The sequence below is a fragment of the Meriones unguiculatus genome, chromosome 9 (assembly GCF_030254825.1).
Source record: "Meriones unguiculatus strain TT.TT164.6M chromosome 9, Bangor_MerUng_6.1, whole genome shotgun sequence".
In the NCBI taxonomy this organism is placed as follows: Eukaryota; Metazoa; Chordata; class Mammalia; order Rodentia; family Muridae; genus Meriones; species Meriones unguiculatus.
The window spans coordinates 66963078-66990511 of record NC_083357.1 but is presented as its reverse complement, the minus strand read 5'-3'; the positions used below and the strand labels follow the sequence as shown (position 1 = coordinate 66990511).

Genomic DNA, 27434 nt, shown 5'->3' with positions numbered 1-27434 from the left:
ATAAGAGGTGAGGGTGCCAGGGGTTGTGATGTGCTTAAAAACCACTAAAACTCAGGTTGGCCCAGGCACCAATCACACTGCAGTAGCTGTCACCTACCATACCCAACACGTCGCTGAAGTGGATCAGAAACCATTTTTTTACTGGTTGATTTGTTGGGGGACTTGGGTGTCCCAGGAGTGAGTCACTGGCTATAGGAGTACTTGAGGGTTTCCATTGTCAGTAAACATTTGCATGTCACCTGCCAGCTAGGAGACTGGACGAGGAAGGGAGGAGGGCCAGAGAGAATAGGGAGCCAGTGGGTGGTGTCCTCGGGATCTGCCGCGCGTCATCACTGCGGGGAACAGCGGAAGAGCAGGATCAAAACAAATTCTGTGAAAGGGAACACCAAGACCCTCCTAACCTCATCCCCGCCCAAAGGACCCCACCCTTATCCTCTGCAGGGCCGCGGCATGTCCAGGGAGCGGCTTGCTTTTTTTAGGCAGATTTCCTCCCTAAATTTTGCACGTGTGTGAGCATCCTCACGTTTGCCAGTACACGTGTGTTTGTTTGCAAACGCCAGACCTCGCGCCGCTTAGACAGGCACAAACTCTCTCCCCGAGTGAGTGAGCCCTGCCTTCAACCCTGGGCCACCCTGACTGTGGGGTTCCCTTATCTCGGTCCCAGCCTGTCTGCCTCCGGGCCTGTCTCCTGCCTTTCTGAGGCTGCGGGCTGCGTATCTAAAGCTGGCTCCACCCGGGCTCTGGCACTCACGGCTTGTTCGGTGGTTAATCACTCCTGCCCTCTGTCCTAGCTCTGCTAAGCAGCTCGCTTCCCACACCCTGGAAATGTCGCTGGAAACTCTGAGTGGCCCCCGCCAGCTCGCCCGCCCCCTTCCGACGCCAGTTTTGTGGTGGGGGCCGGGGAAGGGATCTGGGAAACCCAGAGGGCTCCCCAGGGACCCTCAGTGGCCCATCCCGGAGCCGCCTCCTGGACGGCCCGGCCCCTTGGGCAAGGGGCCACATCGTCCCCGCGGCGCGCCGCCCGGACAGAGGGCACTCGCGGGAGTGACGGAGGGAGTAGCCAGAACCTCCACTCCACCTCAGCACAGCCACAATCCAAATCCAAGCCCCAAACTCCTCCCGCCGCACTCCTCTCAGAGTCTGGCCTCCCAGCTCGCCCCCTGGGTCTCCCTCTTCCTCGTTGGGCGCCCAGCCTGGCCCAGCGTCCTGACCAGTCACGAGGGCAACGGCAGCGCACTTCTCCCTGCCCTCTTTCCCCGAGGGAGGGCTTGCCGCGGCGCACCACGCAGGAGCTGGCGGGGATGCTCCTGCCCTCCTGGGCAGGCCCAAGCTCCTCCACCTGCTCGCCTGGGGAAGGTAGGTGCGGGGGACTAAAAGGGTGGGAAGGAGGCAAGACACAGCCTGGGGCGGAAGGGAGCAAAGACATAGAGCCCCTCCGCCGGGGTCGCAGTCTCTGAGGTGGTGCGGAGTTCCACTGCCTGCCATCCAGAAAAAGAGTGAATTTCAAAAACCCCGACTCCGTCCACGGGCAGCTGTAGTTGGATGAGACCTGGAAAAGCAGAGGGCAAAGTTCCCACCATCGGGGCCTCACTCTGAGGTGAGGAGTCTACCAAACCTAGAAGTACTTCCTTCTTCCAGCCCTTTGGAGAGGGCTGCTTGGATACAGGGCTGACTGAATTCTAGGAACTCACCAGAGGTGTTTGGACACCTTCTGTTCTATGATGGACAGTTAGTTAGCAATTACCCAGGAAGCCTCTGGCTTCTTTAGGTTCTGCCTGGAGACTTTAGGGAGAAAAACCAGGACCACCTTCTAGCCCCATCCTACCCCTGTGTATTCTCAGGAGTGCCTTTACATGGAGCTGAGTGGGAGAGGAGCAGACTGAGGTGTCCCGGGGTCAACAGCTCCTGAAACCAGGTGGTGATGGGGGGAGGGTTGAATCTTCTTCCTGGAGAAGACGCTTCTGGACTCCCTGGGAGGGTGGGACAGTAATATTAGGGAAGGAAGGCCTGTCAGCTGATGGGTGCAACTGCTGATGCTGAGGATAACTTGGCCTTGAGCCGTCAGCTGAACGGGGTGGGGGGGGCGAGGGGGGTAGCCCTGCAGCTGGTGTGCCCAGGCCTCCTCAGGCTTTAATCCTACCTTGCCTCACTTTCCCCTGGAGGAAGCACAGGCAGCCAGAGCTGGGAGGTGGTTTGTGTGTTTGGCCTTTGGTAAGAGCTCTAATTGGATCCAGCTGGTAGGCTGCACCTCCCTCGGACTCAACCTCCCCACCCCACAAAGCCGGGGATTGGCTGGCTCCCCAACAGGCTGCTCAGATGTCTGAAGGAATCCCCACCAATGCAGACCAGAGAGGTTGCTGTCCCTAGCCTCCTTTGTAACGTTGCCAGTGAGCAGGAACGGAGCAAGAAGACAAGGGCCCACAGGCCTCTGTTGTCCTGTCTTCATCGCCACTCAGTCCCCCACAGCCCTCGTACCATTCATAGGACTGTTTGCTGCGCGTACGCCTGCTGACATTCTTTTTAACTCCCATGCTGCTCTCATGATCCACCCTACCCCCACCCCCAGTCAGATTCATAACCCTGAATATATTCTACCACGAACAGGACACCTCCTGAGAAATCTAGTGTCCTTGCTAAGAGCCACCACAAACCCCACAGGCATATCTGAGACTGATTAGGCCCAGTCCAAAGGGTGGTGTAAGTTTATTTCACTAGGGCCCCATCCGGCCATGAAGATGAAGAGGTGCAGATTCTATACCACAGCTCTCTAGGCACCAAAGCCCCTTTGTGCCCATGAATGATGCACAACCTCTTTGTCTTCTTGCACCCACCTTTGTGGACCCCTTTGCTCACCTCCATCTCCCAGGTGCCCTGAAAGCCCTTCTGCTGACCCCTGAGTGAAGCAGAAGAACCTACTGGCTTGTCAGGCATGATGCTGTGAGCCAGGGAGGCTCCTCCCTCCAAAAGCCAAGCTTGCAGGTTCAGGAGTGTTTGTGTGTGTACAAGAGAGCAACTTCCAAAATTTAGCGCCACACCACCCCCCCCACCCCGACAGGAAAAGGTCCTCTTGTGTTGTGTTGTCATCTGCTGCTTTGCTTTCCATCCACCCAGCACTGGCCCTGAGTGTTCTGGAGCTGTGATTGGCACAGGAGGCCAGTGGGCAGCCCACATTCCCTGGATCCCAAAAGGAGTGGCTCCCCTGCCTGGCATTGCTCCTCTGTGCTCTCCTTGGCCCTGGGTAGGGATGAGGGCACTGGCTGCTTCCCAGTGGTCAGCAGGTAGGTGGCCTTGATGCTGGCTGCCCTTGTGCCTGAGAGCAAGTGGATGGTACCTGGGGCTTCCCCCAGGAGGCCAGGCTGTGGCTATGCCCAGTTGCCATCCCTTCCCACTCCAGAGGAACCTCTGGGCCCTGAGCTTGCTGCTCCTGGCCCCTGGAGCAGAATGAAAACAAGGTCCTGTGTTCTCAGGTTCTCTCTGCTAGCAGCCCTAGTTCCCCTATGCCATCCCTCTAGGAGAGCTGGCTATCCTGACACAGAGAGCCCCAGAGGGGTGGTCAGCGGGCTGCAGGCCTGCTCCTGGCCAGCCTCCCTCTCTTCCTCCTTGCCTGGCTTCCCCTCCCCCACTCCCACCCAGAGCCCTGCCCCAGGCCTAACAAGCAGTCTATTGTGCCTCCGGGAGTCCTCACTGGCAGCCTGCAGGCCGGTGCCCAGAGCCGCCTGTTTCCTGGGTCCTTGAGCTCCCACCCAGCTGGCCATAATTCCCTCCCACAACTTACCTTCCTCCCCCACCAGTGGGCTGAGTCAAGAGGTCCCAGGCAGTCCAGCTCAGCAAGGCTTTCCCTTCCTTCCTCCTTCCCTGCAGAATACTCACGAAGGAGCAGCCGCCACATCCTGTGTCTTCCAACTTTGACCCAAGTATGCAAGGCCTCTCCGATGGGCTCAGCCTGGACGATTTCATCCCTAGTCACCTCCGGGCCCATCTAGGCCGATCCTCCCGGGGGACAAGGGTGAGTGAACAACAAGGAAAAAAAAGGTGCACTGGTGGGCCAGAAGCTGACGAAGACACTGGCAGGCCAGGAGGGGGAACAGAGGATTGAAGGCATAAGGAGGGAAGACAGTCTGAAGAAAGCTCCAAAGAGCCTCCATGGCTTCCCCCAGGAGGCCACGCTGTGGCTATGCCCAGTTGCCATCCCTTCCCACTCCAGAGCAACCTCTGGGCCCTGAGCTTGCTGCTCCTGGCCCCTCCCCACAGGTGCCTGTGATCCGGAATGGTGGCTCCAACACCCTTAATTTCCAGTTCCATGACCCTGCGCCCAGGACTGTGTGCAATGGCTATGCCTCACCCAGGCGAGATGGTTCCCAGCATTCAGGTGGGTCTGCTTGGAAAGATCCCCTTATGCAGGGGATGGGGCAAGTTCTCTGTGCCAGACGGAGGGATTGCATCTTTCAAGGCCATGAGAAGGGTTCCCCAGGGAACTATGAATTCAGCTGAGGGTTCTCTGGGTGATCATGCTGATCCTGAGAAAGGAACCTTGAAGAGAGAACAGGCTGACACAGCCCTTCCCTCCCTTTTGACAAGGGAAGAACATGTGCTGGAAGCCGTGGCCATAGGGGTCAAGGGAACTTTAACCAGGGCCAGTGATTCAAATAGGAGGGTGAGAAGTCTTAGCTTAAGAATGGACAGGAACTGGGCCACTTGGACACTTAGGACTCTCATGCAACCCAAAAGGACATTGGAGGAGGGGGGCAGCTTGAGAGCCTGACATTTGAGTCCTAAGGTCTCTGAGCTCCTGGGGACTTCTCAGTGAAACCCAGCCCTGCCAGAAATGGCATCCTTTACTGAGCATTCCCTGGATTCAGACACTGTGCAAAAGACCTCAGTCATTTAATGAGTAATTATTGGATGCTTTCAGCAGGGGAACAATGAACAGGCATTTCACAAGCCTAACCTCATCTAACCCATCCACATCCAGGCAAAGGCAGGGTCGATTATGGAAGATTCCCAGTGGGGATCCAGTCTCAGAGATGCTCAGAGTAGGTGAGGCTGCATGGAGATCCACACCCTTGACCCTGTGGCCCTGGAACACTTACACCATCATACTGAACTACTTAGAAACTAAATACTCTAGGGGGGAGTTGCAGACACAGAATACATGCCTGGGGAATGAGTTTCTGACCTCTCTGAGGGCTGTTGTCTGTCTGTGCTATGTACAGTGGCATAGACTGGAAGTCACTGCATCTTTGCCGGAATTATTCTCCTTTTATACAAGCAGAAACTGAGGCACCGTGAGGGTGATTAATGGGCCTAAACTTAAAAAGCCAGTAGGGGGCAGAGCTGTGTCCTTCCCCCCCAACCCTTTGCAGCCCTGAATCAGCCTTGCCACACCCTAGCTGGGATGTCCCCAGCATTTAATACAAGTAATGATTCCCAGCCCTCCTTCTGCAAACTCTTAGAATCACACTAGGAAAACAGAATGGGGTGTGGATGGACAGATTGCCTCGAACTCCTCTTAAAATTAAGAAATAAACAAGGAGACACCTCCGGGGATGGTGGAGTCTGCATCACCCAGCCAAACAAATAAGGGGAGGTGGAGGAGGGGGTGTTGAAACTTTGAACTCACAGGGACCAATGTTCTGAGAAGACAAACAAGGATACATGTGGGATGCCCTGCCTTTCAGCTAATGTTCCTACACGCCTCCCATAGACTCAGCATGGTATCAGACCTGGCCAGGCCCTGGGAGCCGACCCTCTTCGAGTCCGAAGCAGCCTGCCTCCCAGCATGCCCAGAACTGGTCAGCCACATGGACCAAGGACAGCAAGCGACGGGACAAGCGCTGGGTGAAGTACGAGGGAATCGGGCCTGTGGATGAGAGCGGCATGCCCATTGCTCCCCGATCTGTGAGTCCAGGGCTGGGGGTCACAGACAGAGGGGGCCCAGAGAGCCTCCCAAGTTCTGTTTGTGTGAGTGTAATCGGGGTGAGTGTAACCTTGTGTGTCTGAGTCACACACATGTTATATGGTACAGATCTCAAAAGATGGAAAGTCAGTGCATCTTTGCCGGAATTACTCTCCTTTTATACAAGTAGAAACCGAGGCACCGTGAGGGTGATTAATGAGCCTAAACTTAAATAGCCAGTAGGGGGCAGAGCTGGGTCCTTCCCATCCCATTCCCCACCAACCCCTTGTAGCCCTGAATCAGCCTTGCCACACCCTAGCAGGGAGGCCTCTTAGTTTTATATCTCCCAAGGCCTAGCCTAGCACCCACAAAATAGTTGTCTATTTACCGGCCGAGTGAGTGAGTCCTGAGCGAGATTGCCATGGCAGGCAGGGGAGGATCCTGTATCCCACCCAGGACTACTGGGGCCCCCGACCTTCCATTGCCTTCCTATCTTGGGCCAGCCATATTTACTTACAGTCACATACCCTTCCTGCTTTGTAAGGTCCAGATGTGGTGGGTTATGTGAAATGCCCTCTCTCTCTGCAGCATTGCTCTTGTTTCCTCGTTTAGCAAAATGCTCGTTATGGAAGCAGCAGGAAAACTGAAGGAGACAGCTCAGTCACTATAGTGCTTGGCATGCAAGCATGAGGACCTGAGTTCTGGTCAGATCCTGGACCTTACATTAAAAAGGAGAAGTTGGGCATGGTAGCACATGCTTATAATCCCAGCACATAGGAGGCGGAGGCAGAGGCAGGCAGATCTCTGAGTTTGAGTCCAGCCAGGGCTACACAGGAAAACCCTTCTCAAAAAAACAAAAGAGAACAAAATAAACAAGTGGACAGTGCCTGAGGGATAATACCTGAGCTTGACCTCTGACCTCCATCTGCACATGCGTGCCCAGACACATACAACCACACCGACACCCACACAAACATATACTCGTGTGCATGTGCCGTGCGTAGGCATGCACACACGCAGATGTGCAGAAACATGAGGAACGTAAATCATTCTCCACTTCACGGGGGAGGGTCATCATTCTGTGCACTGAAGGGCGTTCTTCCAGCTGTCTTAATTCATGCGCAACATGCCACATGAAGCTGCCACAAAAGGAGCTGGGAGAAGGCTCAGTGGGTAAAACGCTTAATTTCAAATGTGGTATTAAAGCCTAGGGGCTACGATACATGCCCGAAATCCCAAAGCTGCTGGTAGGCGTGACAGGCCGATCCCAGTGGCTTCCTGGCTAGCCTGTCTAGAGGAAACACTGAGCTCCAGCTTCAGTGGGAGAGCCTGTCTCAAAACCAATTGTCTTTTTTGAGGAGTGGTGATGCCCTTAATCCCAGTACTAAGGAGGCAGGGGCAGGGGCAGGGGCAGGGGCAGGAGGATCTTTGTGAGTTCAAGGCCAGCTCAGTCTACCTAGTGAGTTCTAGGCCAGCCAAAGGCTACCCAGTGAGACATGGTTTCAGAAATAAAATAAAATAAAAATAAGGGGCTGAAGAGACGGCTCTGTGATTAAGAGAACTTTTCCTTGAAGAGGATCAGGCTTGCTCTCCAGTACCCACATGGCGGCTCACAACTGTCCATAACTCTGGTTCCAGGGAATGCAACCCTCTCTTCTGACCTCTGAGATGCAAGCAAAACACTCAGACACATAAAAAAAAAATCTTTAAAAAAAGAATAAAAATAAATTAGGTAGCGGGCTGGTGAAATGGTTCCAGTGGATAAAGGCTATTGCCACATTCCTGATGAGCTGAGTCCCCAGAACCCACAGGATATCAGGGGAGAACCTCTTCCTGTAAATCATCTTCTGGCCTCTGCATATGTGTGGACCATGGGAACATCCCACCACCAATAACAAATGAAAGAAAAATAAAAAATAAAAAAAGCACATGGTGGAGAGCAATAGTCCTCTGGCCTCCACAGGTGCATGCGTAGAGGTTTACACATGTACCTGTACACACTCAGGCACACACACACCACCAGCACCACCACCACCACCACCAGAGGCGTTCCCCAGACCTCAGCCATCTACAGGGATTTAAAGGGGCCTGGAGGAAGGTCTCATTAAGGAAGGCTCTTGTGCCTTGTCACTGGGAAGGATGGGTGGGCAGGGAGGCCGGAGATGGGTGGGTATGCAAGGAGACCTAATTTGAACCTTTCTGATCTCAGAGTGTTGACAGCCCCAGAGACTGGTATCGGAGAATGTTCCAGCAAATTCACCGAAAGATACCAGGTTAGTTGCCTTCCCAGGGCCCGATAGACTCCCAGCAACCTGGAATGTGTGGGAGGGATAGAAACGGGGATGTCTTTGCTTATGAGATTCTTCTGGCTCCTCTCTCCAAGCTCTAAGGTGAGTAGTCCCGAAAACAGGATGACAAAAAAAAAAAAAAAAAAAAAAAAAAAATTGCTGCCTGTAAACCCAGCCAGGGATCACAGAATTGAGGCCAGCCTAGGCTACAAAGTGAAATTGTATCTCAAAATCTAAAAAAAAAGGGGAGGGTAAGAGAGGAAGAGAAGGAGGGGGAGAGAGAGAGACAGAGGGAGTTTCTCTTTTCCACTAATGTTTGAGGCCAACAGTGGCCTCCAGAGCATCACTGGGTAGACAGAGAAGTTTCCCAGTGTCCTCTGGGGGCTTCCCGGGATCCCTCTGGACTTCTGGTTAGGCCACAGTGCCACCCATGGAAAAATGGTATCTTCTAAAAGCCCCAATGCAGCCAACCCTGGCTCAGTGCAGCCATCCCTGAGCCAAACATGAGCTCCCTATAGGCCCTTTGTGCACCGAGTCAGTCCTTGACCATCTGAGGACTTACTGTGTGCTGAGCACTGTTCTAGGAAGATGAATAAGAAGAAGATGGTGGAAAGGGCTAGAATAAAATCAAAGAAGGCTGGGGAGTGACCAGTGCAGCTAGGCTGAGACCTCACCCAGAAGAGGCAGGGAAGGACCCCAGGAAGAGGCCCTGTCTAGAAAGGGTAGACACGTGCCAGCAGAGGGCGCTCCAAAGACCCACAGGGTAAAAAGCACACCTGGCTCATTCAGGACCAGCAGGGAACCCTTAGACTGGAGTAAGAAGGGAATTACAGAGTCTGGTCTCATGAGACTTTGAGGGTCCCTAAGAGGACTTTGGCTTTTATTAGACAAGAAACGTGGAACTCCTGGGAAATTCTGAACAATTCTGAGCCCAGTTCTAACAAGGGCTGGAAGGATCTCCCGCACTGCCAGACACAGAAGAGAGGGTAGAAACAGGGGCACCCATTCAGCTGGTGGTAGGGAGGTCACCATGGAAGCCCTGCTCTTATCCAGTCTCCACTAGTCCAGGGCAGTGGGCAGTGGATTCCACAGATGGGATAGGGATTCCAGGGACATTTCAAACACAGCCATTGATACTTGCTGATGATTGGATATGGCGTGAAACACCAAGAGCGAATTTAATCCTGAGCAAATTGAAGGATGAAGCCGCTCTTATTTTTCAGACAGGGTCTCCTGTATTCCAGGCTGCCATTGACCTCACCATGTAGCTGAGGCCGGTGTAAAGCTCCCAGTCTCCTTGTCTCAGGGGTCACAGGAGTGTGCCTGGCTTTGGCACTGCCTAGAGACAGAGAAGACTGTAGAGGGAGCAGGGTTAAGAGGCATTTAGAGGCTGGCATGGTGGCGCCCACCTTTAGTTCCAGCACTGGGGAAACAGAGGCAGGAGAATCTCTGTGAGTTCGAGGCCAGCCTGGTCTACACACAGTGAGTTCCAGGACAGCCAAGGCATATATAATGAGTCCTTGTCTCAAAACAACAACAAAGAGGCTTTTGGTTTTCCAGGCATGTCACACCCAAGTGGAGTAGGCAGTGGAATGTCCGTGGCTAGTTCAGGGGCAAGGTCTAAAGCTGCACGTGGAAATAGCTGGCACTCTCAGAAGAGATGGTGATTTCCAGTCCTCAGCAATGGGTTGGCTAGACATTCCAATTGTGGGAATACCTAACACCATTCTCATCCTTCAGCATCCAAAGGAGATTGGTTCTCTGCAAGAACAAGTCCCTTGTATAAAGTGCCATATGCAAAGCTATGGACATAGGATCCCATGATGGCTCACTAGGAAGCAGAGGCGAGAAACCTGCCAAGAATTCTAGGCCAACCTAGGCTACGGTGTAAGGTCTTACCTCAAAGAAAAACTGAAAAACGGTTTGGCATGATAACTCAGTGGGTAAAGGCTCCCAGGCCTGAACATCTTCAAAACCCACATCAGGAGAGAACTGATGTTTGCAAGAAGCCCTCTGACCCTTACACACATGCTGTGGCATGCCCATCATGTCCACACACATGCACACACACACACACACACACAAACTGAAATGGCAGGAGAGTTAAGAGGCTACTCTTGGGTTGGAGAGATGGCTCAGCGGTTAAGAGCACTGAGTTCAATTCTCAGCAATCACATGGTGGCTCACAACCATCTATAATGAGGTCTGGTGCCCTCTTCTGGCGTGCAGGCAGAACACTGTATATGTAATTAATAAAAAAAATAAAGAAAAATAAAAAGCCTTTTCCAAAAAAAAAAAAAAAAAAAAAAAAAAGAGGCTGCTCTTTTAGAAGGCCCAGGTTCATGAACCTACAGGGCAGCTCATGACCATTTTTACCACATATATCCTCTAGGAGACCTGATATTGCCTCTAGATTATTTATATATGTTTTTTTATTTTTGCTTTTTGAGACAGAGTTGCTATGTGTAGCCATGACTGTCCCAGAACTCGCTCTGTAGACCAGGCTGGCCTCAAACTCACAGAGATCTGCCTGCCTCTGCCCCCCGAGTGCTGGGGATTAGAGGCGTGAGCTACCACCGCCCAACACTACTTATATTTAATAGAAAGTAAATGCTGTGTTAGTAGCAATACGTACTGTGTCGTTTGGAAGACAATGACAAGTAATAGCTGTACATGTGCAGCACAGATGTGATTTACATTTTCAAACTGGGCCTGGTTGAGTCCATGGGTTTGGATCCTGTGGAAACAAGGCTGAATGTATTTGAAAAGCCAGGATCACACAAGAAGATGGAGACACAGTCGTTGGGCCCGAGCCCCCTAGGCATGTGGCTTCTGAGAAACCCCACTGACGAGAGGAAAGCAGCCTAGAGACTGAAGATGTTTCTAGAGAGAGAGAGAAGGAGAGCCAAATAGCCTCCCTGCAGCCAGATGAGAGAACGGAGTTTCAGAAGAAAGAGCTGTGACGAAGGCTGTCACGGAGTCGAGCTAGATGACTTGGGAGCTGACCATAAGGCCATGGAGGTCCTGAGTCCTTGGTCAGAGTGGTTAGGGCAGCAGCGGTGAGTAGCAGGCCTGCTAGGAAAGAGGAGTGAGGGCTAGAGATGCGCTGGTGTGGTTGCTGTGAGGAAAAGCAGACGGCCCAGGAGCAGAGGGAGGTGAAGGCAGGCTCCTAAGAAAGGTGTTTGGGTTTTACAGTCTCCTCCTAGGTGCCTCCCTCACCCCAACCTCTGAAAGTCCTGAACTCTGCAAAGCGTGGGTCTGAGCAAAGTGAGACGTAAGGCATTTTAGAAGGAGGTGTACTTGGAGAAGGGAAATATGAAAGAGAAAGAGAGAGAGAGAGGAGAGAAAGCACAGCTTCCCCAAGCTGGCATGGCAAGGACAAGCCAGCTCGTCAGGAGAAGGGTATGTGTGGGAATAATCAGGAGAGCCTAGAGGGTGTGGTCCCCATTCTTTTGGCTCTCCCAGGCCTAAAGTCTGCCAGAGCCAGGCATTTCAAGCCCTCCCAAGGGCTGCCCTCCTAATTCCTTCCCTCCCTCAGGACATTCTTCAGGCCCTGACTCAGCCCTCAGCCCCTGCTCTAGGCAGAAGGGAGGCTGGGAGCCGCTAGGGAAGGCTCCTGGAGCACCCTGTCCTCACTCTGTGTTCCATTGGTGACCTGGTCCTTTCTGTTCCCCAGACCTGCAGTCAGACTGGACATTGGAAGACTCACCCAAAGGTGAGGGGTGTGGGTTCACTGGTCTGAGTCTGGAGACTTGCCGTGTGAGCTTGGGGGCTTTCTGGGTGGTGTGATTCCCCACAGAGGATTTTTTTAATTATTTATTTATTTATTTATTTATTTATTACAATTTATCCACTTTGTGTCCCCGCTGTAGCCCCCTCCCTCGTCTCCTCCTAGTCCTACCTATCCTCCCTCTTCTCCTCCTATGCCCTTTCCCTAATCCCCAGATAGGGGAGGACCTCCTCCCCTTTTATCTGACCCTAGCCTATCAGGTCACATTAAGGCTGGCTACATGGTAAAGGGAGCAGGGGCTGTCTCTGACATAAACTCAGTGGCCGGCTCTTTGATCACCTCCCCCTGTGGGGTGTAGCCTTGCCAGGCCACAGAGGAAGATGATGCGCACAAGAGGATTTTAAGGGCCACCTCTGGTAACCCTGAATCCCCTGGTAGGAGATGTTTGAGACTACCTTCTCCATCCAGAGAGTACTTGCTTTGCTGTCTGCTGACCAGATTTCCCTGGGCCTCTCTTTTCTTATCTGTAAAGTGCGGATACCACCTGTTCTGATGAGTTTGTATCATAAAGCTCTCGGTATAAAGCCCATGTACTAGCAGGAAGCCCATTTCTGTCTCCGTGAGCCTGTCACCCAAGTGGTAGGAGGGAGGTGAGTACCACAGCCTTAAAGAACTCGGCCAACCCTAGTCCTCATCTGTTTTCTTTCACCTCCAGTGGTTTCCTCGGGAGCCTCTTCTGCGGAACCCAGGCATCCAGGGCCCCAGCAAAAACCTGCTTCCAGGCCTGGTACCTCTCTGACTTCTAGCAGGTGAGCTGTGGGCGTGGCAATGTAGAGACTAGTGTCCCCCTTGTGGCCAAAGATGGTACAACCTGAGAGCAGCCAGGAGAGCTTCCATACCTCCACTGGGTTCTAGAGGGGCTCAGAGGAGCTCCATCACTGCAGATATTCCAACTCACAAGGGTCAGAGGTAGCCAGGTACAGACCCACTCCTGTTGTTCATCAGAGACCATGAGTGATGTGTGTGTCCAGGGCCCTGGGGGTGGAGGCTGCTAAGGGCGGCTTGGACACGTGGCCCTTCCACTTTAAAGACTGAGAGAAAACCTATAGCATGGACGAACCCAGCCAGGTCTCTGCCAGATTGTGGCTCAGATGTGCCCTGCAGAGAGGGAAAGGAAGAACTTCCTCCCCTGGCCTGGGAGGTGCTGGGCTCCACCTCGGGGACCTGGAAATCTGCTCAATGGTTAAGTACACCAGCTGCGTGTGCCTCTACGGGGTAGAAGTCAGACCGCTGAGCTGTGTGGCCTTTGTCATCACTGAGGTAGTGACAAGAAGTCCCGATTGAACCCAGAGTTGAGGTCCAGGGCGGTGCGCTGTCGCTAGTTATTCGACTTTGAGCTTCAGTGTCGGTATCGCCATCTGCTAAGTGGGGATGATGGGGGGGGTGTGAGATTCCGAGGTCTGGGTGAGCAAGTGTATGCATCTTGCGTTGTGATTAGCATATAGCAAGTCTGCAAACACGCGAACGCACTGGTTGCCACAGGACGAGAAGGAAGTTCTGCTGCAAACCAGCACATTCCTTTCTCATGATCACCTTTTTATTGTCAAGATGAGAACAGAGTCATAATTATAGGCAACGAATCTTCACCCTGTGGTCAGACATGCCATCATCTGATAAGCTCTATTCAGTTATCTCCTGGGTAATTTTCAGACTAAAACCAGAGGCTGGGATGTGAAAGCTATCCGGGAAAGAATCCTTACAGGAAAACTAAGGTGGACAGACACCGCAGTGACAGAAGCTGGCCACACAGGTTTATCACTGGATCCAAGCCCCGTGGACCTGAGGCTCAAGGACCCAAAATAATTTGCCTGGGTCTCCTGGCAATAATGCCCCTAGGTTTTCCTTGGAACTGTACGTAGTCTTGCATCCTGGGCCGTGGTTTAAAAGACCACTTGGCTATAGCAGCCTGAAAGCCAACTGCACTGGTACACATGGCACTAAACACAAATGCTTTTGTTCAAGGCACAAGAGAGAGCCTGGCCACCCATGGAACAATGTTTTAATAGGCCTTCTGCTGGACACCTAGCAGTGTTTCCCTGCGAGTCACCCATTTTACCAGCGTTGAGCCCAGGGTTCAATATAGCTTGCCATAGTTACTAGGTCACATAGATACTAGGGGATGAGGCTGGATTTAAAGCAGAACTCACACACTGCCCTACAATACTACTTCCACAGTAAGGGGGCAGGTAGACCCCCTCTGTAGGAATGGGGACAGTGGTAGAGGAAGGGGTACAGCCCCTTCCCCTTCTCCTTTGGTTACCTTCTCACCTATGCCTCGATTTTCTTTTTTCTTTTTTTTTTTTTCGGTTTCTCCAGACAGGGTTTCTCTGTGTAGCCTTAGCTGTCCTGAACTTGCTTTGTAAACAGGCTGGCCTTGAATTTGCAATGATCCGCCTGCCTCTGCCTCCCTGACTGCTGGGATCAAAGATGTGCGCAACCACATTGAGCTGCCTCAGTTTTCTAGAAGGGAGCTGACGTGGTATTTTCTCTTTCTTCAGAAGAAACTGGAACCACTCTGAAGAGACATCTAGAGACGCCTTTAACTATAATCTTGGGTCAACTTCTTCGGGGTTCCACCCCTCAAATCAGGTAGACCATTCTGCTCCTCAATACCATCCCTAGCTGCATGTTCTCAGGCCACACTTACCTGCCAACACAGCAGATAATTCCCTGGTTTCAGCTTGCATGCTTAAGAAGGGACTGGTGGGCATATCAGTAGGGCCTGCCTTTGGACTTTGGATCCAACCATAGTGTCCCTCCACTCAAGCTGATGGCCACCCACATCCATGCAGGTACCCAGACATCGAGAGAAAGTAGAGAGTGTCTGGACAGATGACTCCTGGAACCAGTTTCTGCAAGAACTAGAATCTGGGTATAAGGTGAAATTATTAGCCGAGTCCTCTAGGACTGGACACACCCTCAGCTGGAGCCTGTTTCAAGTGAGTTCATCTTCTTTGACATAACTTTCCTATCCTGCAGCCCAAGAAACCACTGGTGGATGACCCTGCCGAGAAGCCTAACCAGCCCATTGAGGTAAGTGCTGCCGGTTGGAATGGGGGAAAGACACCAGTGTCAGCGGGAAGCAAGGATGTCTCTGGGAAATGTGGTCTTAGTAGCCATGGATAAAGGCCATAGATGCAAGGTTCCAACTGTCCCCAGTCCCATACATACGTCTCCATCCAGCCACCAAGGACAGTGCCTGAACACAGTAGATGATTAGTAAACACACACATGTGGATGGGCAGGAGGATTGTATACTTGAGTGTGTGTGTGTGTGTGTGTAAAGCTCAGCTCCCTGGAATGAGCCATGTCCTGGGTGGGTGCAGTGAAACCAGGCCATGGAAGGCCATAGAAGCCAATAGAAAGGAATCTGGCAGGCCCTCAGGTTCTTAAACCAAACAAACTCCCCACTCCCAAACTCTTTCCCCCCAAATTAAAAAGTCCAGGAGAGACTCCAGGCCCTCTTGACACCCCATAGTCCTGGGTTGGGGATTGGTGACAGGGATGATACCTTCCTGCTACACTTGAAGCACGCCCCAGGCATCAGAAACCTGTGCTGGCCCCTTGCCTGAGGCCTGGCCTTCTCACAGCCTCTCACTTCTGAACTCTGACCAGCCACTAACACAATGCACTTCCCAAGAGGAACTTATCCCCCAGGTCCTGCTAGAACGAGAATTGGCCAAGCTGAGCGCAGAGCTGGACAAGGACCTGCGGGCCATTGAGACCCGCCTGCCATCCGACAAGGTACCAACCTCCACAGGGCTTCTAGAGGGAAGGGTTTAGCCACAGCAGTAGGGGACAGAGGGAAGCAGGGCAGACCTAGAAACTGGAGACCTTGGGCGGACTTTAAGCCTTCTACAAAACACTGGGTGTCGACTTTCTAAGTTACCCCACAAACCCTTCCCGGCCAACTCTGATTCAGTCCATCGGGTTCAGGGGGCTCCACCCTGCCAGGCCCCGCCCCTAGTCACAGCCCCAGGGACCCCAGACCCGACCCGGCCCTTGCTTCCCCTGCCGGTCTCCTTTCTCCTTGCCTCCTCCCTGCGAAGGCTCGCGCCGCCTCTAGGACCCCGCGTCCCGCCCCTCTCCGGCCTCCTTCCCTCCCGAGCTGCGAACTTTTCCGGGGGAGGTGGCGGCACTGGGCTCGGCTGCCCTGGCCCCAGGGACCCAGGCTCTGATCACGTCCGGTGTCCCCACGCAGAACTCTCAGGCTCCACGACGGTCCTCTGAGCAGCCAGTCCAGGAGCAGCGGCCCTCCGCCCGGTGAGTGGCAGAGACGCTGCCAGCACAGAGGGTCTGTTCCCGGGGGAGGGGACGTGGCGAGGGCCGGGAGAGGGGCCGATGGCCCTGCCCACGATGGGGGACGGGCGAACCCTAGAGGAGGGGCCTGAAGGTCTGAAAAGTGGCCTAGGGCCATTCCAACCGCACCTCTGCAGGGGCTTGTGTGCTCCCTGTGGGCCACCTGACCTAAGCCGAGGACGCAGGTGGTGGCGGCAGCAGCGGTGAAGGCTGCGGGTGGTGGGACCCGAGCCCCCGACAGTTTCCGTGTTTCCTCGTTTCCTTGGGCGGCCTCCTCGCCTCTCCTAACCCAAGGCCTCACCCTTCCCGGCCCTCAGCTGCACGGGAAGTAGGACATCCTGTTGAGAGTCCCGGACCTGGGAAGACGCCTTGGGAGGCAGAGGACGGGATGAGGGTAGCAGAAGGGCCTGGTTGGGGGGGGGAGGGGGAGTCAGGGCAATAAGGTATATTGACTAGCCCTGAGGGATATAAAGTTCCAGACAGGTGACTCACTTGAGCCTCTGTTCCTGCAGCCAGTCCTCAGCCTGGAGGCCCAGCTCCCCGCATGCACCCTCCTTCGGCTCTTCCCGACCCCTGAGCCCCCACAGAATGGCAGATGGCGGAGGAAGCCCCTTTCTGGGACGTAGAGATTTTGTCTACTCTTCCTCAGCCCGAGGTAAGACAAATCCTGTTTTTTGTTGGCAGTGAACCGCCTTCTACAGGTTCGGGAAGTTCTCTTACAGCTTATATGGTGCACTAGGAAGGGGGGGGGAGGTCACAGAGCCCCTTGCTTCCCTGTGCCTAACCTGCCTAACCTAGCCCATCCCAACCCAATCCCCCGCCCTCCCCCTGCCCCAGACATGACTTCCCCAAGCTGAGGTGGTGCTTCTCCACAGAACCTAATGCCTCTGAAAGGGGTAGCAGCCCAGCGAGGAGAGAGGAGAAGAAGGTAAGAGAGTCCCCAGGGTCAGGGGTCAGGGAGTTGTCTGGGCAGGTCCCTGTCTGGCAGAGGTAGCCCACTCTGTCCTCTCTCCCTTGCCAGAGGAAAGCTGCCCGGGTCAAGTTTGATTTCCAGGCTCAGTCCCCCAAGTAAGTGGCCTTCTCAGCCCTTCCCCCTCCGTCCTGGGCAGTCTGCACGGGGCAGGGTAGGGAAGGACTTCAGTGGGCAGAAGGCTGGAGTGGGAGGTGGTACCCGAGACAGGGTCAGAAGGAGAAAGGTGAGGAAGGCTGGCGCTGTCCCCCGCAGGGAGCTGACTCTACAGAAGGGTGACATTGTCTACATCCATAAAGAAGTGGACAAGAACTGGCTGGAGGGGGAGCACCATGGCCGGCTGGGTATCTTCCCAGCGAACTATGTGGAGGTAAGTCGGAGAGGTAGAGGGAGCCTATTGGAAGGCGCCCTGGGTTGGGAGACACTTAAACCGTGAGGGCTATGGGCTATCTATCGCGAATGTCTCTGGCCTACACGTCAGCTGATCCAGGGCTCAGTCTGTCTCCCAGCCCAGGGGAGGATGAAGAGCCCCTGACCCAGAAGCCACCGATCCACCGGAGCCGCAGATTTTAGCTATCAGACTCCATCTTTCTATCGAGCTCTCAAGTAGCTAGAATGTGAAATGTGTGACAGTTCACTTGTCAGTGTGTCGCTTCGTTCGGGTGTGTTACCTGCTTGCTTGTTCCCTACGCTGGCTGGGGAGCGATAATTATCTCTTCCGTGCTAAGCGGCAGAGTCATGTCTAAATGCAGGCTGAGACGTATAGGTTATTTTTAGTATCTGTGTCTTGGGTCGTAGCTAACTAAGCCTCGGATATAAAGTTGTTCATCACATTCCCTTAGATTTTTAAATATTTGTTCTTGGGCTTAGTGAGGTGGCTCAGTGGTTAAGAGCACTGTCTACTCTTCCAGAGGACCCGGGTTCAGTTCCCAGCATGGCAGCTCACAACTGTCTGTAACTCCTCCAGTTCCAGAGGATCTGACACCCCCACGTAGACATGAATGCAGGCAAAAGACCAAGGCACATAAAATAAAAAAAAAATTAAATATAGTATAAAAATGTATTTATTCTTGTATGTGTGGATTTGTTTGTATGAAGGCAGTAACCTACTATGGGGTATATCTGGAGGTCAGAGGGCAAACCTAGGGTGTCAATTCTTTCCTTTCACTTTGGGGTAGGGTCTTCTGTTTGCTAATGCTGTGTCCAGCTTTTCTATGGGTTCTGGGGGTCATCAGGCTTCTCCCCTCATTGAGCCACCCCCCACCCCCAAGCCCGAGCCCCGCAACATTCTTTCTTGAACATTTGTAATGTAATGGTTGTCCTCTCATTCCTCGTATTGCAGTTGTGTATCCTTTCATCTGATTATTTCTTTTTCTCTATTGTTGTTGTTGTTTTCAATTTCATCTTTAGTCTTCCATTATTTTACTTTTCTTGTTTAGTTTGTCAGAGAGAAAGTTTAGCCTGTCTTTTTTTTCTTTCTTCCTTTGACAAGAGTGGCACAGTAGCCCAGGCCAGCCTGGAACTCACTATGTAGCCCTGGCTGGCCTCAAATTCATGATGATCCTCCTACTTCCTGCTAGTTTAGGTGATTGATAATAATAGTATTTGATGCTATAACTTTCCTTCTAAGCACTGTTCTAGCTGCATCCCATAAATAAATAAATAAACAAACAATTTTTGTTGTTGTTGTTTTGAGATGAGATCTTATTATGTAGCCCTGGATATAGACTAGGTTAGTCTTGAACTCACAGCAATCTGCATGCTTCTGCCTCCTAAGTGCTTGGAATCAAAGGTATGTGCCACCAGGCCTGACCAAATTGTGATGATGATGATGATATTACTACTACTGCTGCTGTTATTTTTGCTGCTGTTTAACCTAAATTGTTTACCCATTTCCTTTGTGATTTTCTTTTGATAACTGAGTAGGCTGTTATAATTATTTAACAGGTATCACAGCTAATGTCCACCCATTCATCTCTCTGTTTTCAATGGTTTTACTAAGTATATACAGTCATCTAGCCCATCAATCATCTTCAGCTTAGTATGAAATGGTCGATTAGCTTATTGATTTTTACGAATAGGGTCAATCCAGAAAGCATGGGGATTCAGAGCCCTGGTGGGGCCAAAGGGAAGAAGGGACCAAGACACTTGAACTAAGGGCCACTTGGCCCTCAGCAGTGGTAAAAGATGGAATAAATCGAGCCAGGCCTAGTGGCTGGCTCCTTTACTCTCAGCACTTGAGAGGCAGAGGCAAGCGGATCTCTGTGAGTCTGAGGCCAGTCTGGTCTATATAGTGAGTTCCAGAACAGCCAGAGCCCTACAGCGAACCCCTGTCTTAAGAAAACAAAGGTAACAACAATAATTTCCCAGTTTTAGAACAAGTTACTCTGCAGCTCAGAATCCTTGAGAGAATAGGAGTTAGACAGATTATCCGGTAGGTAAAGGGAGAAGGGTCATGGCTAGGTAACAAAGATGGTGAGTTTCCAAGATGTCCGGCTTCTTCCTCTCCCTCATGACTGGAGACAAAAGCTTCAAACAAAGGCCTTGTAAGTCTTTGTCTTTCAAGCATTCCCTCTGGGTGGACTGGCTCAACAAGTTCATGGACTGGGCATATTACACAACAGTTGGGGGCCAATCAGCCATTTTAGTTTTCTTCAAACTGACCTACCCTAAATCAGGGGAGGACGAGCTTTCAGATGCTTAAAATACCACAGCCCGCAGAAGAGACTGGATGTTTTGGTTTCCCTTGCAGATGGTCTTTGTCTCGCTGTGTCTGCTGCTTATGTGTGTTTCCTCAGCCCTCATAAACACCTTTTGCCCTGGTTGTCCTGGAACACATTCTATAGACCAGGCTGACCCCGAACGCACAGAGATATGCCCGCTTCTGCCTCCCCAGTGCCGGGATTAAAGGTGTGTGCCACCACCACCACCCAGCTGCCTTTTAATTCTTTAACTATCAGAGAAAATGAACCCGATCAAGACATCTAGACTGTATGGCTTAGTCACTGTTCTACTGCTCTGAGGAGACACCATGACCAAGGCAACTTTTCATGAAAAAAAGTAGCTAATTGGTGGCTTGCTTACAGTTTTCAGTCTTTGCTCATTGTCATCTTGGCAGGGAGAATGGTGGCACATATGGAGCTGGAGCAGTAGCTGAGAGTTACATCCTGATCTACAGGCAGTGTGTGTGTGTGTGAGAAAGAGAGACAGACAGACAACAGAGAAAAACAGAGAGAGACAAAATTACTAGGCCTGGCTTGAGCTTTTAAAACCTCGAAGCCTATTCCCAGAGATACCTTTCTCCCAACATGGCCACACCTCCTCCTAATCCTTCTAATCCTTCAAATAGCAGCACTCCTTGGTGCTAAGCATTCAAATATATGACCCTATAGGGACCATTCTTATTTAAACCACCACACTGTATCACCTTCATTTGTTCTGTGGCCCGCCATAACGCTCTAGTTGGACTGGCTTCTGTCTTTTCATTCACCATCCTGCGCACATCTCCACCGAAAGCACTGAAAGGTCTTCCTCCAGCAAGTTTTCCTGGATGACCCATCTCTCAGATCCTGCCTGCACTGCCACTGCCACTGCCACCTCCAAGGCTGCGTCTGCTTAGTGCCTGGATATGACACCTGACCAGAGGCAGCCTTGTTCATGATGCCCTGTGTGTTGCTCCCTCTTCCAGGAGGACGGGTGTGGATCCTGCTGGCATCTGTTCTGAACGTTTCTCTCGCCCTCCCTGCAGGTTCTGCCTGCTGATGAGATCCCCAAGCCCATCAAGCCACCTACATACCAGGTGCTGGAGTATGGAGATGCTATAGCCCAATATTCGTTCAAGGGAGAGGTGGAGGTGGAGCTGTCCTTCCGAAAGGTGAGGCCAGGTAGGGGAAGACAAAGGGGATCCTGCAGAAAAAAATTGAACATTTTAAAAATATATCAGTTGTACTTAGTTTAGTTAGTTTTTGTTGTTGTTTCCAATCTCTTGGAATAGATTACCCTTCTTTTTTTTTAAACCCAATACTGGTGACTGAACTAAGGATCCCATCCACACAAGACAAGTGCTCTATTACAGCCCCCATTTTACTTTTAATTTTGAGACAGGGTCTTGCTAAGTTGCCCAGGCTAGCTTTGAACTTGCTCTGTAGCCCAGGCTAGCCTTAAACTCACTCTACAGTGCAGGTTGGCCTTGGACTCATTCTACAGTCTCGACTGGCCTTGAGCCCACTCTATAGCTCAGGCTAGCCTTGAACTTATCTTTAGCTGGCATATATGTATAGCTCCCGTGGAGTCCAGAAGTGAGTATCAGACCCCTGAAACAGGAATAGCGTGTTTGTGAGCCACTGTATGGGTGCTGGAAATGGAACCCCAGTCCTCTGCAAGAACATCAGATACTCTTAGCCACTGAGTATCTCTCCATCCCCATAGCCTTGAACTTGTGATTCTTGCCTTAGCCTTCTAAGTAGGTGAGATTATAGGCATGTGCCATGGCTTGGCCAATTTATCCCATTTTTGAAAGAGTGTTATGAACAGTGTCTCCCTCTATCATCCAGGTTGGGCTAGGATTCACTGCGGTAGACCAGGATTTTCCACAACTCACGGTAGTCCTCCTGCCTCAGCTGCCCAAATACTAGGATTACAGGTCTGAGCCATCATGCCTGACCCTAGCACTGTGTCTTTAATCATCTGGTTGGTTGGCCATGAGGATCATAATCAAAGGAATCATAGAAATTGTGTGTGTAGAGGGTACTGTATCAAACACCAGGCCCTTCTGTGTGTACATACATGGATGTATATGAGATATCACTGACACGTATGTTTTGGTGAAGAAAGTTTTAGAAGTCTCTGTGAGATGAGAAACTGGCCTTCCTTTGATTAAATTTGGGGGCAGTGGCCACAGAGAGCCCTAATGAGTACCTCTAAGGAAAGCTGGCTCCAGAGACGGGCAGGGGAGGAGGTGGGGTGGGTGGCTGAGCGGGAGAGGACCAGGCAGCAACAGGTGGGGACATCCTCCTGAGGGTAGCTGGCTGACATGATGGCAGTTCAAAAACTGGCTTCCATCAGCTCCTGAGAACGCCTTCCGCTCTGGAGGAGAGTCACAGGACGTGAGTTGGGGCGGGACTTGCTGTGGTAGCATGCTAAGATCTTCCCAGTGCTCCCTAAGGCCACCTTGATTCTGTGTCTCATAGCAACAACAGTGGCTGGTTATACCACTTAACACACCAGGAAACCAAGCTCCGAGGGGCAGAGCAGCTTGCCCGAGGCCATGCAGCTTAGACTTGGCACTGGGGTTTGTATCAGTGTAATTAATGACTGGAGTTAGGGATTGATAGTGTTACGACCTCTGCCAGGGGCAAGACCTGGCACTGCCAGCCCTGGGAACAGCCTAATCTCCCACTTGTTCCCGGCTCCTCCGTTTTTTAGCTGTGTGACCTTGGATAACCTACTGACCCTTTCTGAATGAAATGACCCAGGGAAGCCTGCCTCAGGTGTGTGATGCCCACGAGACCCCTGCTGACGTGAACTCCTCTCTAACCCCTCAGGGGGAGCGCATCTGCCTGATCCGAAAGGTGAACGAACATTGGTATGAGGGGCGAATCACGGGCACAGGACGCCAAGGCATCTTCCCTGCCAGCTACGTGCAGATAAACCGGGAGCCCCGGGTCCGGGTCTGCGATGACAGCCCCCAGCTCCCTGCATCACCTCACCTGACAGCCGCGTCTCGTCCAGCCAGTCACTCCAGCTCCCCCTCAACAAGTGTGGACCCCACTGACTGGGGAGGTCGGACCTCCCCTCGCCGTAACATGTTCCCCTTCCCCATTAACCTTCAGGAGCCCAGATCTCAAACCCAGGTGGGTTGGCCTGCTTCTCACACTGTCTTCCTGTCCTCTGACTGGTCCAAAAAATACACCAGTAAGCCTTCCTAGACAGCTTCTGGACAGAGGCATGGAAAATGGGCAGAACCTAGTCTGGTCCCATCTTGCTTTGGCCCGATCCTCCTTGAGGCTGTTCTAATCTTTGATCATCCATCTCAGGGAGGCATGGGCAGGACCAGCTGGCGTGACAGGCTAGACCTGACCCTCCAAGGTGCCATTATTTTAGTGTATATCTTTAGCAAAGTAGTGCCTAGGTGTCAGGACTCTGGTATTTGCTTGCTGTGTGGCTCACAGGCAAGTGGCCGGTACTTTCTGGGTTTGGGTCTCCCTATGTAGAAAAGCAATAGTTCCCACTGGAGGAGGTAGGTTTGAGGTATTTGGCAGCCCTTCATTGTGCACTTGGCCCTGGGTCCACATGTTCACCCAGCATCCCAGCATGCCTCTCTGAGCAGGTACACCTGCTCCCTGCTCCTCCTTGGACCTGTTTTGCCCTTGCTGGTGTTCAGAAGTCCAGTTACTCTCCCTGCCTGGGGCCTGGGCCCACATCCAAGTTCCTCTGAAGTGAGCTAGTTAAGCCCCGCACTCCTGGGCCTGGGAGTCTGAGGAGACAGCATGAAAACCGGCCATCAGGCTCTGCTGGATTCCAGTCTACCACTTCCCCCTCACACCTCTTTTTTCTGGCCTTCCTTTCTTCCCATGAACCCCCAGAATCTCAGTACCCCTGGACCATCCCTGTCCCATCCTCGAGGCACCAGCCGTCCTGTAGACCTGGGGGCCTCCTCCCCAAGCACCACAGAGATACACTGGACTCCGTGAGTACCAGCCGAGGGTACTGCTTGCCTTGGGTAGGAGCTGTTAGCGGGCAATACGGATCCCAGGTCTTACTCTTCTTCACTCATAGGGAACTCCCAGGTAGAGCTAGTCTTTTGGTGCTTAGGTGGTGGGGGAGGGCAGGTCTGGGAAGGAGCCTAAGGCCTCTGGCTGCCATGCTGCCATTTCCCACAGGTACCGGGCTATGTACCAGTACAGGCCCCAGAATGAGGACGAGCTGGAACTTCGTGAGGGAGACCGTGTGGATGTCATGCAGCAATGTGACGATGGCTGGTTTGTGGGTATGTGGTCTATGAAGGGGAGGGCTGGCCAGAAAGGAGGATCTCAGGGTCTCCTTGTGGATTTAAGTGGCGGTGTTGGATCAGTAAAGATTCATAGCCAACCTCCCGACCTACCTTCTGAATTGAGAGTGCCTTTTTTCCTGTCCTGACCAGTGAAGACTGCCTCCGTGTGTGCTTGGTGAGAGAATCACTCTTGGGACAGGATTCCTGACCCCCAGGCCACAGTTCCTTCCCTCTGCATACCACTGCTTCCTCAAGCCGGTCTCACATCCCAGTGTCCTCCACCCTGCCCCCCACCCGCTCCCACAGCCTGAGAAATAATTGAAGATCTCAGCCAGCCTGGCAGTGGTGGTCTGTGTCTCTAATCCTAGCACTAAGGAGGCAGAGACAGGCAAGTTTCTGAGTTTGAGGCTAGCCTGGCATGCAGAGAGAATTCCAGGACTGCTGAGGCTACACAGTAAAACCCTATCTCAACGTCATCCCCACCCCACCCATAAAAAATCCTACTGGCCTGAGATATCACACTTAAGACCTAAAGCCTCATGCTGATCCTGTCTGGTGCTAGCTGACTCCCTAGAATGGGCAAACCTTGTATACTCTTGGCTTCAAAGGATAGGTAGACCATGGAGAGAAGTGAATGGCTAGAAGCCCTGACTTCTAACAAGCAGACCTTGGGGCCCCAAGGACTGAAGCGCTGCCTGGGCCGAGGTGGCCATAGGAACAGGCCCTTGGTAATCCAGTCTTCCCTTTCTAATCTGACTCGCAGTGGCTCAGTGCCAGTCCTGCTTCTCACACCACGTCAGCGGTCCTCAGTTCTTGTTTTAGTCATGCTCTTTTGCTTTGGATCTTTTTTTTTTTTTTTATACCACGTATGACGCTTTGTGCACTTCTGTAGACAGGAAGAAAAAGCAATCTGGCTTACTATCCCAGCTCTACCTCTAGGCAGCCTAGTGTTCATCTTTGAGTTGAAGCTGCTCTCCTATATCAGTGGGTTCCTCCCTGTAAAAGGTCTGTGGTTCGTCTTCCCAATTCCTGGTTTTCTCAAAGAAACATGGACTTACTGCTGTGTGCAGAGTTGCCTTCATTGGTTGGTTTGGAAGTGTAGCTTTGCTTGTACCGCTGGGAGAGGGGGCAGGAAGGAGGAGAGGAAATCAAGTCCTTTCTCTGCGAACCCAATTCCACTTGCAGTTCCAGATACTGTCAGCGGAGGGCGCACCCTAACCCGCATTATGTCTTTTTCCTTTTTTCAGGAGTCTCCCGGAGAACTCAGAAATTTGGGACATTCCCTGGAAATTATGTAGCCCCTGTGTGAGTGGTCTCTATGGCAGTTTGGAGCCAACGAGGATGGGGTGGGGAGCAGTAGCACTATGGGAGGGAGAAAGGTCCCCCCCCACATCCTCTTCCCCCAGGACCTGTGCTCCCATCATCTGCAGAGACCCCACCAACTCTCCCTCCAAGCCCTCTGAAGTCCCCTGGATTGATTCCCACCCGCAAGTCACAGGCATTCCTTTGACAGCCTTCTTCACCACCCCTCAAATACAGATGTCTGCTTTCATGTGGAGACTGTCTCCAGGCCTTATTGAGACCAGACCCCCAAGCCTCCATCCCCCAGCATTTCCCCTAATGGGGACTGGCTCTCACTTCACCCCCATGGGGTTCCTCTAATAAGAACCAGCCTCCTACCCTGGTGGAGACCAAAGGCCTCCTCCCATTTTTCACCAGCTTGCCTGCTTCCACTTTGCCTTCTGGCCTCCAGCTGGACCTAGACACAAGGTGGGGAACACCTTCTCAGCTTTCAAGGTCCAGTGAGAGGCCTTGCCTCAAGGCTTCCTCCTCCCAGAGCCCCTGGGTAGGGCCTCCCCTTAAAGCCCTAACAGACTGAGGCACACAACTCCCCTGGCCTAACAGAAGGTAGATTTACAGGGACACTTGCTTGCTGCCCTAATTCCCAGCTCTTTTCCATGTCCAGGTCCACTCTGGAAGAGAATGTAAAATAAACACGGATAACAAGGACCCGTCTGCATCATTTTCTTTTGGGTGGGTGTAAGAGGTCTACCCATTTAGGACTGTGCGATTCCTTCCTGTCATGGGTTGTGGTTCCAAGCATGTGGGCCAGCTGTATGGAAAGGGGAGTAAAACACCGGTCTCCTGTCTCAGCAGGGGTGACAAGCAGAGTGGAGCAACCCCGAGGACCAGGTATCTGATCAGAAGTGCTGAGAACTAATGTCAGTGGGTGCAGGGCAAGGCCTGAGGAGTCCAGAGCTGGGGATTGGTGTGTGTTCTTGATTCTAGAGCTGTTACCTCGAGATTGAGGATTCTGATATTTCTAACTAATTTCCCCACTAATGCTTTCCTTTCTGTGTTCCATTTCCACACCGACCCTTGTGTTTTTCTTCTCAGGGCTCAGGTCTTTGCACCTTCAGTTTGTAAGTAATTCTTCTCTCCCAAGGGCTTCGTGACCTCTGGGGACATTAGCATATCCTGGGCCCAGCCTTTCCTCCAGAAAAGGAAAACTCCATTCTCATTCTTGTTGAGTCAGGGTCTTCCTCCTTGATCCAGGTTGGCCTGGAACCGTAGGTTTAGAACTCCTGCTTCAGCCTGCACTACAGCCACCACACCCACTGATAGGAAGCTGTGGCTGACAGTTGAGCAGGCAGTAAAGGTACTACACACATGTCACCTCACTTAAACAGTAGACTCACTGAAGGTCGGAGTCAGCTCAACCTCATCTACCGAGCGCCCTGCAGTCCTAGTCCAGAGGCTCCTGGAGGAGGGGAAGCATGTAGGATGACTTTGGGATGGTCTAGGGTTGGGCTGCCTCTGTGTTCTTCCTGGTACTCCTGTCTCCTTGGCCTGCCACTTAAGGTGTCCTAACTTGAGGTAAGCAGGTAGAGCTGGTAGCCGACATGGAGAGTGGTGTGCCTGGTTTCGTCAGGACGGGGGAAATCCTACGTGCACAGGGCAGTGGCCTGGCCCTGGCTGGCTCCGTGAGCCTGGGTGTGGCTTGGATCCCAGCCAGCCAGGGTGGTTAAACAGCTGCTTGCAGAACAAGACCTGAGTGCCCTTATGCCCTCCTCCATTCAGTCGCTGCACCCAGTGCTCATCTTGGTATGGCTCTAGACTGGCAAGTCCAGCCCATTCTTGTCTAGGAGTGACAACTCTCTAGGGCCCTGCTGGCCTGCCTTTGATCCCTCATCCTCTCT

General features: G+C 52.4%; 2 protein-coding genes across 16 annotated transcripts; one reads left to right on the top strand and one right to left on the bottom strand.

The window, feature by feature from the left end:
- Positions 1-765: 765 nt before the first annotated feature.
- Positions 766-2397, bottom strand: LOC132656501 (uncharacterized). 2 transcript variants are annotated; one of them, XM_060391411.1, is made up of 2 exons: positions 2141-2397; positions 766-1549 (listed from the first exon to the last, which is right to left on the bottom strand). In XM_060391411.1, the coding sequence occupies exon 2, from the start codon at positions 1483-1485 to the stop codon at positions 766-768; it is 720 nt and encodes a 239-aa protein (XP_060247394.1). In that variant the 5' UTR covers positions 1486-1549; positions 2141-2397. The 2 variants fall into 2 exon arrangements, with proteins under 2 accessions (XP_060247394.1, XP_060247393.1); XM_060391410.1 differs by lacking the exon at positions 2141-2397 and adding an exon at positions 1826-1938.
- On the top strand, positions 1216-26244 carry Sorbs3 (sorbin and SH3 domain containing 3). 14 transcript variants are annotated; one of them, XM_060391389.1, is made up of 24 exons: positions 1292-1356; positions 1842-1915; positions 3112-3278; positions 3862-4006; positions 4252-4369; positions 5705-5898; positions 8106-8169; positions 11861-11899; positions 12630-12723; positions 14473-14563; positions 14767-14853; positions 14954-15007; positions 15632-15718; positions 16176-16237; positions 16786-16928; positions 17149-17201; positions 17295-17341; positions 17499-17613; positions 20992-21117; positions 22787-23095; positions 23828-23931; positions 24125-24231; positions 25482-25539; positions 26201-26244. In XM_060391389.1, the coding sequence occupies exons 4-24, from the start codon at positions 3917-3919 to the stop codon at positions 26226-26228; spliced, it is 2070 nt and encodes a 689-aa protein (XP_060247372.1). In that variant the 5' UTR covers positions 1292-1356; positions 1842-1915; positions 3112-3278; positions 3862-3916; the 3' UTR covers positions 26229-26244. The 14 variants fall into 14 exon arrangements, with proteins under 14 accessions (XP_060247373.1, XP_060247376.1, XP_060247371.1 ...); XM_060391390.1 differs by lacking the exon at positions 1842-1915 and having other exon boundaries at positions 1216-1356; XM_060391391.1 differs by lacking the exon at positions 3112-3278 and having other exon boundaries at positions 1291-1356.
- The last annotated feature ends 1190 nt before the right edge of the window (positions 26245-27434 follow it).